This window comes from Chelonoidis abingdonii, chromosome 2 (assembly GCF_003597395.2).
Source record: "Chelonoidis abingdonii isolate Lonesome George chromosome 2, CheloAbing_2.0, whole genome shotgun sequence".
NCBI classification, from domain to species: domain Eukaryota; kingdom Metazoa; phylum Chordata; order Testudines; family Testudinidae; genus Chelonoidis; species Chelonoidis abingdonii.
Genome location: NC_133770.1, coordinates 163,124,732 through 163,139,273, shown reverse-complemented (window position 1 = coordinate 163,139,273; position 14,542 = coordinate 163,124,732). Strand labels below are relative to the sequence as shown.

The 14,542-nt window shown below is 47.2% G+C and overlaps 2 protein-coding genes across 2 annotated transcripts in view; one reads left to right on the top strand and one right to left on the bottom strand.

The window, feature by feature from the left end:
- The first annotated feature begins 72 nt into the window (after nt 1-72).
- Nucleotides 73-6,525, top strand: TTI2 (TELO2 interacting protein 2). Its single transcript, XM_032806055.2, has 7 exons — nt 73-1,403; nt 2,373-2,559; nt 3,370-3,462; nt 4,222-4,409; nt 4,490-4,633; nt 5,723-5,885; nt 6,380-6,525. Exons 1-7 carry the CDS (start codon nt 727-729, stop codon nt 6,458-6,460), a joined length of 1,533 nt encoding a protein of 510 aa, XP_032661946.1. The 5' UTR covers nt 73-726; the 3' UTR covers nt 6,461-6,525.
- Nucleotides 6,472-14,542, bottom strand: part of MAK16 (MAK16 homolog) — a 12,056-nt gene continuing 3,985 nt past the window's right edge. The window contains 9 exon segments of the mRNA XM_075062007.1: nt 6,472-6,847; nt 7,464-7,536; nt 9,235-9,290; nt 9,292-9,335; nt 9,338-9,350; nt 10,578-10,652; nt 10,771-10,825; nt 11,194-11,345; nt 12,818-12,882. Coding sequence (XP_074918108.1) covers nt 6,638-6,847; nt 7,464-7,536; nt 9,235-9,290; nt 9,292-9,335; nt 9,338-9,350; nt 10,578-10,652; nt 10,771-10,825; nt 11,194-11,345; nt 12,818-12,882 — 743 coding nt within the window. The 3' untranslated portion in view covers nt 6,472-6,637.

Below are 14,542 nucleotides of genomic sequence, written 5' to 3'. Positions count from 1 at the left end.
CGCGATGCTCACGTGGGAGCAGGGGGGTTGCGACAGTGCTGGGAAAGGCAGGGAGTGCGGCGTGGTTTCCGGCAGTTGGGGGAAGGGGTTTCCGGGGGAGGGTGGATCCACCTCTGGGCTGGAGGAATCGGGGAGTTTGGGCTGTTTGCACCCCCGGCGGGAGCTGGGTCGCCTGCTCACACTCCTGGGGGGCTGCACAGGGGAGGGGACCCCTTGGCCTGAAGAAGGGGGGGCACCTGGGACCCCCACCCTGTTGAAGGGAGCTTGCACCTCCCCCTTCTCAGGAGGAGAGTCAGTGCCCTGGGCGGAGAGGGGGTTTCTAGCACCCCCCACACAAAGACGGGGGCCAGGACTGGTGATTATACCCCCCCCGTAGCTTCTCTATACCCAGGGGCAGGGCTGGGCATGAGGGGCATTGGGCGTGGGAGAGTCTCCCCCCTCCCCGCTGTTAAAGACATTTCCTGGGGGCTTCCAGGCTGACCTGGGCGAGTGGGGGTGCAGGATTAGGGTCAGTATAGGAGAGGGAGTGGCGTCAGGGCTTAAGGGTGGGGATTACAGTTGGCGGCAGTGTAAATATAGCGGGTGGAACGGGGGGGTCTATATAGGGGGGTCAGGGTGTCGGGTCTGTCCGTGAGGGAGAGAGTGTGGGAGGTGGTTGTGGTCAGGACTTAGGATCAGTGTAGGAAGGGCGGTGGCCCGGGTGGGGGTGTCTCTGCAATCAGCACCATGGAGCTCAGCAGCCTGCTGAAATCCCTGCAGTTGGAGAGCCCATCAGACAGGAGAGACCCCGAATGCTTAGCTGCCACTGCCCCCCCAGCAGAGCAGGTTCTTTCCCAAATCTTGTTGCTTTTCTCAGCGGAGGGAGTCAGTGGCAGTGCCAAGGCAGGGATGGTCAGAGACCTGCATGTGCTCTTCGAGGCTGCAGACTGCCAGTGGCTGTTTGGGGGCTGCCACCTCAATGTCACCCCCAAGTTGCTGGGGGACTTGGTGTCTGTGCTGTGCCACTATGCAGCATTGCCAAAGCAGGATTCAGACACCGGGGGCCCACCCGGTAATGATGACTTTTACACCACAGTGGCCGATAGAACAGCAGATGTTGGCTTGGTGTTTCTTAGCCTCCTTGCTAAAGTGGAAGCTATCAAGGGATCCAGGTCCCTCGGTGACGTGATGGTGAGGCAGGTCCTGCCACGTTGCCTAGGACTGATCTACATCTTTGCTGCAACACACCATGCAGAGAAGCCGTGGACCAGCTCGAGGTCTCGGTCAATAGCACAGGAACTGCTGACCTTGCTGGTTCAGGTTGCAGGCTGTGGGTCAGTGGCTGAATTCCTCCAGGGAGGAAGCAAAGATGAAGAAGGGAGGTTTGCTGCTGTGATGGGACTCCTGAAGCCAGAGCTGACTAAGTAAGTAAGATCACTTGCCCAGAGGGGTTTGCTTGGTGAGGCTTGGCACTAGTAGGTCAAAGGACTGGAGGTACTACTGAGCATTGCAGTGAGGTAAGGGGCACTGCTGAACTATGGTCAAGTTCTGAATCTATTGAAACACTTGTGATTTCAGGAATAAATAGTTCACTGAACAAACTTTACTGAGAAGATAGAGCAGGTAGCTGGGATCAGTGCAGGTGCCTGGGCTGGGGAGAATCAATTAGCCAAACATGGGATCCCCCCAAAAAGTTGTATGCAAATGGTTGACTGCCCCTGTGGCCTGGTCATTGTTCAGCACCTTACTGAAATAAACAATGTGCCTCTTTGGGGCCTGTTCTTGCACTTGTTCTCCTTGAAGTTAATGGCAGCTCTGTAGAAAATCAGGCCCAAGGGATTTCAGAGGTGTGCCCCCAAAACTAAGGCACCCAAAACCAGTGGCTACAGAAACAATGGGTCATGGGTAGTATAAAGATGTTGACTTTGTAATGTGGTAACACAGTTAAATAGAGAGAATGGATGAGTATATTACTGTATAATGTTTCTCTAGTCTAAACAAAAGTCACTGTTGCAATGATTGATTATTGTTATGTCTCTGATATTTACACGGCAAGGATTTGTAAACCTGTTAAAACTTCCTAAACTTGTAAATAGCTAAAATAATAACAACAATAATTTGTGGTTACTTGTGAAAATGTTACTGTTAATGTTTTATTACTTGGAATCTACTTTCTGCTGCTAGTTGCCTTGTCACCTTTTTGCTGGTTAAAGTGTCAAAGACTTTTCACAGAGCAAGAAACTATTTGATTTAAAGGGGGAAAAGGTTTGCATATAAAAAAAGAACAGAAGTCTGCCCTAATCACGGGCTAGTCCTGGTCTGTGACCTGAATCTTGTGGTGTGATGCTGCAGTGAAACCACTAGGGTCATGTTTGCTTTGTGCATTTTTCCAGAGAAACTTGGAAGCGAAACCCTTCCACAAAGCATGTGTTCTCCTGGACGCTGCGTCAAGTCACCCGGCCATGGCTTAGCCCTCACCTGGAGAGTGTCCTCCCACCATCACTGCTCTTCTCGGATGACTACCAGGAGGAGAATAAAATCCTGGGTGTGTGCTGCCTGCATCATATCATTCTCAATGTGGTAAGGAAAGATCACTGCTGGGAGGAGGAGGGACCATGTTGCCATAGGTGAACCATCGAAGGAACTGTGGTGTAATGGTTAGAGTAGAGGACTCTAGTCAGGATTCCTGGCTCTGCTGTTAACTCCCAAGCTGACACTGGACATGGCACACCACTTCTCAGCTTCATTTTTCTACAGTGTTCAGACTGCAATAATAGTGGCAGCTGGAAAATATCCATGTCCATCTGTGTGTGACTCATAAAAAGGTGGATGCTAATCAGGGCTATTTATAAAATGCTGGGCAAATCTTGAAGTATTTCCACATATGTTCCCAATTACTTTAAAGTTAGTTTTGTGGGGGTTTTCTGGCAGTGCTGCTGTGTAGTTTAAGCAGGAGTAGGAACTCAGTTTAATAATAACAACACTTTTGCTTTTCTCTAGACCTTTCACCTCGTATCTCTTTATAGACACAAATACATTTACCATCTCCCCCTTCTGCAAGGTTTGTGAATATTCACCCATCTATAAAAGATGGTAAAAAAGAGGTACAGACTTATGGCCACATGGTGAGTAATGGAAATAGAACTCAAGTGTCCTGTTTCCCAATTCCCCCTAAGCATTAAACAAAAAGCACTCCTTGCTTGCTGTTTGTCATTTGAAGGAGTATTTTAATAGCCCTGGTTTGTAAAGCACAGATGTGCTGTTACATTCTCCCTGTACTGTGAAGTGTAGCAGACCTGTTCTAGCAGAGCTGAGGTGATCACCTTTGTACAGAACTGCTGAATGTTCCATCACATTGAATTACACACAGATGTTTCTATGTTGTTGCAGCCAGCTGCTGATTTGAACCAGTTTAACAGGGCACAGGTTGTCTACCATGCACTGTACCATCACCTCTATGTACGGGAGGCACAGCTCATTCAGGTAAGCCACTGTGGTTTACTCTAAACCTTGATCAATCCTACTGGGATTTTAATTAATATAATGGATAGCTAAGAGGATTGGGCTATAGAACCTCCATTTTCTAGGTCACCATTTCTAATCTAGCCTTGTTATTACTATCTGACCATTGATTAGTGGCCCCCATATGAAATGAATTTGGATCTCGAGTTAGGTCTTAATGGACAGGGAAAAGGACCCCATGTCCTGCCCCCCCTATTTGCAGTCCGTGTAGAGAGGCCAAAGATGTGAAAGGCCATGAAAGAATGACACACATTCCCGTGCCTTAAGACAGTGGTTCTCAACTAAGGGTATGTATACCTGTGGGAGTACACAGAGGTTTTCTAGGGGGTACATCAGCTCATCTAGATATCTGCCTAGTTTTACAAGCTACATAAAAAGCACTGAGTCAGTGCAAACTAAAATTTCATATGACTTGTTTATAGTGCTCTATATACACTATGTACTGACATAAGTACAGTATTTATATTCCAATCAATTTTATTTTATAATTCTATGGTAAAAATGAGAAAGCAATTTTTCAGTAATAATGTGGCTGTGACACTTTTGTATTTTTGTCTGATTTTGAAAGCAAGTATTTTTTAAGAGAAGTGAAAGTTAGGGGTACGCAAGACAAATCAGACTCCTGAAAGGGGCACAGTAGGCTGGAAAGGTTGAGAGCACTGCCCTCAGACTACCGAAGAAGCTGTATAGTGACTCCTTTCCTGCTTCTCATTGCATCAGGTGGTGCTGCTATGCTTGTTGGACCTGCTGCTGGTTCTGGAGAAATCCCCACAGCGGCTGTCTCAGGAACTCAGAGCAGCAACTCCCTGTCATGAGGTCCTGCAGCTAGTTCTGACTCACATGGAAGCAGAACACCGGCTCCCACTCCGGAGAGTGTATGCCAGGAACCTGCCTGCCTTCGTGAAGAGGTAAGAACTGTGCATTAGCCTTTCGTTGATTACTTATTGGCCACGGTAACTTCCCTCCATGACTCTTCTTGTCTTGGCAGACTTGGCATCCTGATAGCACAGCACCTGAAGAGGCTGGAGCGGGTGATTGTGGGATACCTGGAGCTCTGTGATGGTCCAGATGAAGCAGCCAGATTGGGAATATTAGAGACACTGAAGTGCACCATACAGCATGCCTGGCCAAGGTACCTTTAGGAGAAATGGCTACAATAGGAAGCAAAACCTGAATGCTCTCACCCTTACTAAGCTACACTTGTCTGGGGATTTGAGGAAGATACCTTGGACTGAGTGAGAAATGGATCTCTAGTCTTGAGTTCTGTGTCAACAGGAGTCAGTCTTATCACAGAACTGAAATCCCCTCTACAGTGATGTTAGTTCAGAAACAGTCCCACAGCTAGACCAATCCTCATTTTGGCATCACTTGGCAACTGTGGAAGACACAGTCCACGCACAGGAACGAAAGCTGTTTTTCCTGCATGTAGATCTTAGGATGAATTAAGCAGCACTTTATATAGACTTTAGTCCTATATATGCAATCTTTAATACTCAGTTTCCTTTGCATTCAGGGAATATGGACACCCCCTGGTGGTCACATTAAAACATGTGGTGGTCATTCAGCTTCATGGCCACAGTATTTGCCTGCATTTTAGGAGAGTTCAAATCAGAAGGGTGGCCCCAGACAGTAGGTTACTGTGCAATGAGCCAGGCTGTGAACTGACAGCCCATCAGCTTGTTGTGTGGTAACATCCCACGTGGACACTGCTGCAGCACCATCCAAGTCCCAGAGTGCAGCTTGGCCCACTTGAGTAAGCCAAGCCGTACTCCGGGGCTTTCACTGCGCTTTAGCAACATCTGTAAGGGATGTTACCACACAGCAGGCTACCACGCTAGAGATTCAGACCCTGGCTTGAATAACTGATTAATTGGGGGAGACTTAATAGAAGTGGGAGGGGGGAACACACTGTATAAGCCCTGTGCTGTCAGGCAATATTTCCTAGCCTTTGGGCTTTAAGGCAAATGCTAAACTACTCTTGCTGCTTTAAAAATGAGCCTCTTGCCCCTGAAGTGTTTTCTAACCTAGCATGTAGTCTAGGCTGCTGTCCTGATCATGACTGAGACCAATGGCAGTCTAGAGCAATGCACAGTTGAATGGCACACAGGCACTCTCTAGTAAGTGGGTCCTGCAGCAGTTAGGACATGCTTTCCCCTATTCTCCACCAGCCTAGAGACAGGCTCAGGAAGAGGTTCTTCAAAGTATCTGTTTTCCATCACAGAATGGCATGCAGGCTCACTGTGCTCCTCAAGGCCCTGCTGAAGATGATTTGGGGTGTATCTACTGATGGAGGCCTGACACCACAGCCAGTGAAAACAGCCCTGCTCCATGGGGCCACAGAGTGCCTGATCCTGCTGGATCACTGCTCTCAGGGGCAAGTGAAGGTGAGCCAGGGACTCCAAATCCCATTCTGTAAATCTGTTTCTTTAAAGGGGAAAACAAAACAAAACTAAAGTACTAGTGACTTTTTAGGACAGAACATCACGTAGAAGGGCTCTGGGCATGTGGGGCTTTTTTTGTCTTTCCCTTAGCAAAGTCCTGGAGTCCACAGCACCATCTGTAGTTAAGGGAGACAGCTTAAACACACCACTTATGGAATTGTAAGGCTCTCTGGGCTAGCATGTAGCCATAAAGACATATAGACAGATAGTCAGGTGTCTTCTCTAGGTGATGCAGAAGGTGGCTCAGGAGGTAGCTCGGATACATACATACATAGGGAAATTGAGGCGATATAAAAATGACCCATTGAAGTACAAGGATGCTTCCACCCCATAGTGCCTCAGTGTTTGCAGTACCCTTCTCCAGTTGCTACAATGTAATTAAGGTGGGTAACAGGAGAGTAGTAACATGTGAGGTGTTTGTGCTTTTCCCCTTGCAGATCCTGCTTGAAGGAATCTACCACAGCTGTGATAACTGTAGCCTTCGGGCTTGCATCCGACAAGTGCAAGAGAACACCTGAGAGACAGCTACTAATAGCCAGAACTTGCTTTTGTTTTTTTATTATATTAAAATATTTAAATTTGATTCTGCACCTGTCAAAATGCCCCCTGCTAAAGTCATACTGTCAGGTACTCCTCCAGCTATACAGTCCCACTGTCCAGCACACAGCTCAAGTTTATACCCTCCTTCAAGGGAGTCAGGTTGCTTTCTGTTTGGATGTAGGTTCTGTTTCCTGTTCATACTCTATTTCAATGTAGGCTCGTTTTATCCTCGCTGGTCCTTTCACAGGAGTTTTGCCCTTGGATTTGGAGTGACAGGTTCTCTCCGCCATCTCTTTCTCCTCTTCCTCACTGGAGGATTTGTCGTCCTGCTCCTCCTCACTGCTTGTTGCCAGCTTATCCATGTCCTGGACAGGAGGGAAGGCAGGAGGGTTAATACAGATACTGACTTGAAAGTGCTGTATTTTAAGTAAGCCTCCGCTCCTCTGCAAATGCATTACTCCCAGCATGTAGGTCCTGGCTCCCTGTTATCTATTCCATGCTGCCTTTGAAGGGAATAGAACAGATACGCTGCAGTCTGATATAACAACATGTGAATCTAATTGCTCAGGCACTAATCCCATGAACACAGCTCTGACCACAGCCAGAGGGGAGGATGTTTGGGATTAAAAGGAGTAAAACTGGGCAGTTGTAGGAGGACTGAAAATGGCAGGATGATCAGGGCTGCATTCCATTGATTTAATATTCTGGCATTTTATGCCAGTCACATTATATGGCACTTCAGGACTGAGGCTCAGAGCCAAATACAACTATGAACAAGTACAGAGCCAGTGACCAATAATTCTGTCCTTGTAATATTAGTGAGCTCATGCTCTAAGTTTAGCTATGACCCTTCAGCCAGTTTAGTGTAATCGTCAAGCAAGATCAGGGCCAGAACTCTTGGTGTCTGTATCACTGCACACGCATTATACCCCTTGCCATTTGATGCATAGCTGGAGCAGGCTATCTGGGTGTTTCACATACCTCAAAGTCACTGAGGTCGCTCTCATCTACTTCTACAAACTCCCGCTTGTCAGCATCCTGTAAGAAATCAGGTCAGAAGTTGAGCATCTAGATGGGATACACCGCACGAGGACTGGAGGGTAGGGGGGAGTGTCACTGTCGGAGGGGCGTGCGCAACCCACTCAGATACTGGGAGTCAGCGTCCTGGACCATCCTTTACAGAACAGGATTTACAGGGGAGCTTGTAGCCCTGTCCCCCATTTCCTAAGTAGAAGACTAAAACTGTAAATGATGAACTTACAGCAACATATTCTCCCCACCACACAGCATTCACAAAGAACAAATTTCAGAAGCAAGTGATGCATTTCCCTGACGTCTGCTGAGCAGGGAACGCTACTAACTGCAGCAGCAGCATACAGCAGGCTGCCTTCTGCAAGCTATAGTGGTATCTCTACAAATTGACAGTTTTCTGGACTAAATCCCCCAATTATTGGCACTGATTTTCAAGTAAGGGATTTTAACACTCGTAGCAGGTTACAGACAGTGGAGTTATCTGTAAAGGACTTTGGGGTTGGAGGAAGTGACTAGGAACAGAGCTACAAGCCAGACTCCTATTGTACTTGGCAAACAATAGGAGAGAGGAGAATGGAGATGTGAGTGAATATTAATATGCAGTTGTCTACATACATACCCCTCTCCTGCAAAATTCATACAACCCCACGTGCATATATATATATATATAATGGGTCCAGCACTATCGCAGTCATGGTTTAACTTAAGTTAATCAGTACTTGGTCCTGCTAGTGAAGGCGGGGGGCTGGAGTCGATGACCTGTCGGGGTCCCTTCCAGTTCTATGAGATAGGTATATCTCCATATATATTTTAGGGGGGAGGAATAGCTCAGTGGTTTGAGCATTGGCCTCCTAAACCCAGGGTTGTGAGTTCAATCCTTGAGGGGGCCTGTAGCAGAGTAGATCTCTGCTCTGGCCCTGAAGGGGTTAAAACAGCCCAGGGAAAGGGGCTGGAGCAAGCAGCCTTTTGAGCTGGGCTGATTGGGGAAGTGGCTGCAGCTGGGGCCATGCCCCAAACTGAGCCACAGGCCCTTATAAAAGGGCAGAGAAGCCAGGAGCCCAAGAGTCTCTCTCTGCATTCAGAGAGAGAAGGGCCTGGCTGCTGAGACAAGGTACCTAGCGTGGAGCAGGGCTGGGGAAAGGCAGAGGAGCTGGGGAGCTCCTGTCTGAGAGCCCCTAGCAGTAGGCCATAGAGTACCGGGGTTGCAGGGTGCAACCCAGGGATAGGCCAAGGCAGCAGGTCCAAACCCCTTTGCCGATGATGAGAGGCTAATATAGTCTGCCCCGGGTGTCGGGCTAGCTAATGACTGGGCAGTTGCCAAGACCCTGAGGCAAGTGGGGATCGAGGTTGGGGGTTCTCTGGGGAGGGAAACCCCTAACAGAAAGGGATTACTGCCAGGCGGGGCAGAAACCCATGTAAAAGGGCACCAGGGTCCAGGGAGGACACGGGGCCCGTGGAGAAGCCGGAAGGCGGATCACTGGCCTGAGAGGGCGCTCCAGCTGCATATTTGAGCTAATTCCCTAAAGCAACCAGCAGAGGCGCCGCAGGGGTGAGTTCTGCCCAGTTACAGGGCCTTTAGGGATCTAGGGCAAAAATCTGTCTGGGATAGTTCCTGTTTGAGCAGGGGGTTGGGCTAGATGACCTCCTGAGGTCCCTTCCAACCTGATATTCTATGATCTTTCAACTGCTCACTCTGATGAAAAGAATTTTAAAACGTTACCTCGTCTTCTCCTCTTCATCCTTCTCCTCCGGGTCAGACTCTGCTTCGCTCTCTGTCATCCTGCTGTTCCAGAGCCTTGTCAAAGGCATGTATGGGGAAGTATAGATATCTCCGTACTGAAATGAAAACAAGACCTGCTTGAAATCATACTAGGAAGATAGATCTGCTAGGAACTGACTCTCTTGGCTATGGTTGACACCATGCTGGGGGTAAGAACACGGGTTATACCAAACTAGATTAGACTAACAGGCACAAAATCCATCCCACATTTTTACCTGGCCCTTAAGGAATCTGCCCTGACTAGCAGTGTGCACCAGGAACGGAGAGTACACCTTACTTTCTTGATCTCTGCACTGGTCACCTAAAGCATGATCGCTCGTCCATTACTCACCCCCTTATTTCAGCCTGCACAGATCGGTTGATCATCAAGTCATTGAAAGGACTTCAGTGATACACTGCAGCCAAACCTTATGTGCTCCCTCCAGAAGTGAAATGCAGCAGGTGCAAAGTGATCCAGCTATGTGAAATCCAGAGCTTATGCACAACATATCCTGTTTCTGGTTTGGCAGGTGGGGGTAAATCTTAGCGCATAGGTACAGTCTGCTGGATTTGCTATGTGAAGCTACCAAGCTGTCTCGACCATTGGGCACACAGAAAGCGGATTGTTAGGACTAGTAGAAAAGACTGAACTTCCGAATATTTTAAGATGATAAAAAAAGGACAAATTTCAGTGATTCCCCCTTCTCCCATGTGCCTTTTTTTTTTTTTTTTTAAATCAGCTCTCCTCGTTGGCCCTTGCTAAAGGCTGCACTGCTACCCAGGCCAAGAGAGCCTTTCTCTCTGCTGACACTGCTGCAGCTGGCCAGAGGCCTTGCCCAGATGGAGATGCTGAGGAAGTAAAGGGTTTGACTCTAGCAGGCGGGCGAGACTACTCAGTTATTCATTGGTTTATAGCATTGGTTTATTATGCATTTTATGCCAGTCACATTATACAGCACTTCAGGACTCAGAGCCAAATACGGCTATGAACAAGTACAGAGCCAGTGACCAATAATTCTGTCCTTGTAATATTAGAGAGCTTATCTTCCCAACAGCATTCCCCAATGTCAGAAGAGTGGCTGTGTAAGAAGAACCCCCTCTTAGCCTCTCCCATCTCAGCCGAGCTAATGATCACAAGCAAGTGTGAACTCCTGTTAGCAAACATGGTGCCAACACAGCAATGGGAGAGCAGGCTGGATTCTATTCTGCCTCATGCGTCACTGTTGGAATGAGTGTGGTAAACACTCCCTACCTTAGCAGAGGGACACACTTCTGTGCTAGGAGATGTTAGCGGTAACCCTTACCGTTTCCTGCTTTAGTCTCTCCAGTAACTCCTTCTCAATGGCATTGTCCAGCTGAGCAGCAATCAGGGCTTTTTCCTAGTACCAGGGGAAAGAGGAGATGGCATCAATTCATTTCCAAGATGCAAACACAAAAAAAAAAAAAAAAAAACACAACAGGAGCAGTGGAATCAGGACTGCACCAGAGTCACATTACCTCTCTCCTTTTCTCTCGCCTTTCAACCTTTTTGCTTAAAGGAACAATCTTCCTCCTGTGATAGGGGAAAAGAGAAGGGCAGTTAGTGAAGATTTCAGTCTACCGGCCACTGATGCCCATCAAGTGAGTGAATGTTTATTCAAGTCCCTCCCCAACCCCCGATACAGGATGCTCCCTGCTCCCCACCTGGCACAGACTGGCCTGTCAAAGGAAACTTAGGCTAAGCTTGTAAAAGTGCAGTTTTAATCAGTTTAAGTGCGTCTACATTAGGGTTGTAACTAAATAAATTTCAAACTGATTCAGTTAGATGGGCACAAGGATTTATTTATTTATTTTAAACTATAAACCAGCCCTGAGAGAGACAGGCAGGCTGATGGTATGGAGCAGAAGGAAGGAAGAAGGAAGTGAACCGCCATCACTTACTGTCGCTTGAGCGTCAGCTTCCGAATGCGGATCAGATATTGTGTGATCTTGGTGAAGCGCTGCTTGCATTTGTGACGGATGAAGCGTGGCCAGTAGATGAGGTTCTCATCTATCTCCTCCAAAGCTTTCTCATAGTTCTTGCTCAGTCGGACCTGATGGCGAGAGGGAGGGTAAAAAGCTTTGGAGCAGAAGCAATTTTGGGACATCCTCACAAAGGGGAGTGGAGTTTAAGGTGGTTGTGGTGCTACACCACTTCCGCTCCTGTTCCCCCACCCCCCCGCCCCCCAAAAAAAACCCAGCTGTCAAGAGGAAGGATGCTCTTGCAGTTAAGACACTGGACTGGGACTCAGAAGATCTGGCTTCTAATCCCAGCTCTGCTACAGACTCCCTGTGTGACCTTGGGAAGTCATTTAATCTCTCTGGCCCTTATATCCTCTTCTATAAAAAGGGAAAATTCCCTTCCTACCCTTTTGTCTGCCTTGCCTATTTAGACTGTAAGCTCTTTGGGGCAAGAACAGTCTCTTATTATGGGTGTGTTCTAACACAATTCAGTCTGTAGCCCATCTATCCAATCCTTGGTGTCTCTGCTGATACTACATACAAAGGAGCCAGCCGTGGTGATGGCTTTTGAGGCATGGACACTTGTGAATGGAATTATATCCCAGCATCTAAATTTACAGATTGACAGCTGTTCATTGGCCTATCAGATGAGAACTGAGGATCAGACCAACTCAGATCAGATCTGAAAAAAAAAAAAGAGATTCAAGTCTATGTATTAACAATCCCCAGAGCCAACTAGACCAGACACATTCAAAGAAAAAAATCCCTTGGCCATTACTTCAAAGGAACACTTAAAATGTTACTGGTTTCGGATTCTATTGATCATAGGTTAGATTACAAATGAAAGCCTAGCAATTTGGTCAGTGATTCATCCATTCTGTGTTCTACCTAGTGTCTTATACAGCATCCATCTCCATGGTATCTTCACATCTCCCCAAGTGCTATCCCAATTATACAGCTGAGGCACTGAGAGATTCACAGACTGACTGTGGCAGAACTGAGAATTGAACTCAAATCTCCCAAGACCCAGTCTTGAGCTCTAACACAGCATGCCCTGGCTTTCTAAAGAAAGAGTCAGTGTAAAATGACAAAGCTAATAGTCTGTGAAAAGCAGGGACTACGCTGCCGTTGGATATTTTCTTGGCATAAGACATTTCATTAGGAGGTTAAATGCCATTAACTGCAGGGACACAACGGTTCTGCTGGTCCAATATACAAATAATATACTGCATTCATGCTCAGCAACAGAGGATATGTTCTCTCTAGAACAGCTGATGCTTTTATTTTCAAACATATGTTGAAGAAAAATTAAAATAATGTGGACTAGAACAATGCCAAAGTGGAAGTGTCTGTATCCCGTTGCCAGTCCTGAGCTGTTTCCCCATGTCAGAACCTGCTCATTATACCGCCCACACCTAGGGACAAAAACACTAGGGTTGATTTAGGTGGGTTTAAACAGGAACACTTCGGATAGGTGGTAAATAGTGAACCTTTTTTCAAAACAACAGTGTCATCTGTCAGCTTGCTGGATTAAGTTTCAGGCTCGGTATGGGATTTAACTCACCCGCTCCCAGAGTCGACTGGGGAAAGCCGCCCGCTCTATTGTCTTCATGTACAGATAACACTGACCTAAGGGAAAGAGGAATAACATGAACTCACCCAAACCACCATTAGGCGCCCAGGAGACAGGCTTAGCTCATCCCAGTCACTGCGAAAAACTCCAGCACTGGGACACTTGCCCAGATCTCCAATCTGCTGTACTAAGTTTCAGTGAAGGCTACCACTGACAGACACACAGCATCTTTCCCCACAAAGAGCATCACAGACAGCCCTACAGAGATGCAGCCACCTTCAATGTGGAGAGCAGCAGCATTCTGTTGCACAACAGCTGTACAGGCGAGGGGAAGCAGGAGGCCACAGACCTCAAGGGCTGACTAACTCTTAGAGGAAAGTCCCCAGAGAGCTTTCACGTCCACACAAGGCAGAGGACTCATACAACTGAACTGCACAGTGGGGCAACAGGCTGAGCCCACCCTGTGGCTCCAGAGGGTATGTCTACATTGTAGAGTAAACCCAGGGTCGAACTCAGGCTCAGACCTAACCCTCCTTCTGTCTACACACAAACCATGCTAACTTAGGGTTTCCCGAGGGTGGTGGGTCCGAGCCTGAGTCAAGCTGACACGCAGGGTTCAAGTCCTAATGTGTTGCAGTCTGGATGCAGCCCCACTGGACTTGTGCTATGGGAGTATCCCACAATCCAATGGGCTGACTTTCTTTGTCCTCTGCACAGTCCAGTTTGGTGGGTTTTCCCACCTTGCACCACAAACAAAGGGCTAGAGTGGCCACATTTTGGGAGGGCACAAGGAAATCTGGGATATGGGCAGCTGGACTTGAGCCTGTATAATGCAGTGTAGATGCAGGAACCCCAGGTTGGGACTCAGGTTTCAACAATTTGTAACCTGGGATTACAAATGAGCGTAGATGCTCAACCCCTAGGTTAACAGACCCAGGGCCTACTAACTTGAGTTCCACTAACCCAGGGCTTACACTGCAGTGTAGACACACTCAGAGAGTCTAGGAGCTTCAAACTTGAGGCTTAGAACCCTGAGCCATTCCCTCTGTCTTATAGTTGGCTTACAGTTGGCTTACCGGGGAGGTGAAAAGAAAAGAAGAAAACAAAGAAAATTCCTGAAAGCACACAGCTGAGCAATTCAACCCACTGGAGAGAGAGAGATACACACACCAGCCTTAAAAAGAACAGGAGTACTTGTGGCACCTTAGAGACTAACAAATTTAATTCAGCATGAGCTTTCGTGAGCTACAGCTCACTTCTTCAGATGCACAGAATGGAACACACAGACAGGAGATATTTATACATATAGACGAACATGAAAAGATGGAAGTACGCATACCAACAGAAGTCAAATCAATTGAGACGAACTGCTCATCAGCAGGGGAAAATAACTTTTGAACGTGATAATTAAGATGACCATAGAAGGTGTGAGGAGAACTTAACATAGGAAATAGATTCAATAATGTAATGACCCAGCCATTCCCAGTCTCTGTTAAGGCCTGAGTTAATTGTGTCTAATTTGCATATTAATTTCGAGTTCAGCATCTCTCTTGGAGTCTGTTTTGAAGTTTTTTTTTGTTGCAAAACTGCCACCTTCAAGTCTGTCACTGAGTGGTTAGAGAGGTTAAAGTGTTCTCCACTGGTTTTTGAAGGTTATGATTCTGATGACAGATTTGTTCATTTATTTTTTGCAAAGAGACTGTCCAGTTTGCCAAT

Coding starts and splice junctions, on each gene's coding strand:
- TTI2 (XM_032806055.2), top strand. CDS start 727: ATGGAGCTCAGCAGCCTGCTGAAATCCCTGCAGTTGGAGAGCCCATCA. Junction 1,404..2,372: donor CTGAAGCCAGAGCTGACTAA/GTAAGTAAGATC, acceptor GCATTTTTCCAG/AGAAACTTGGAAGCGAAACC. Junction 3,463..4,221: donor GGGAGGCACAGCTCATTCAG/GTAAGCCACTGT, acceptor TCATTGCATCAG/GTGGTGCTGCTATGCTTGTT.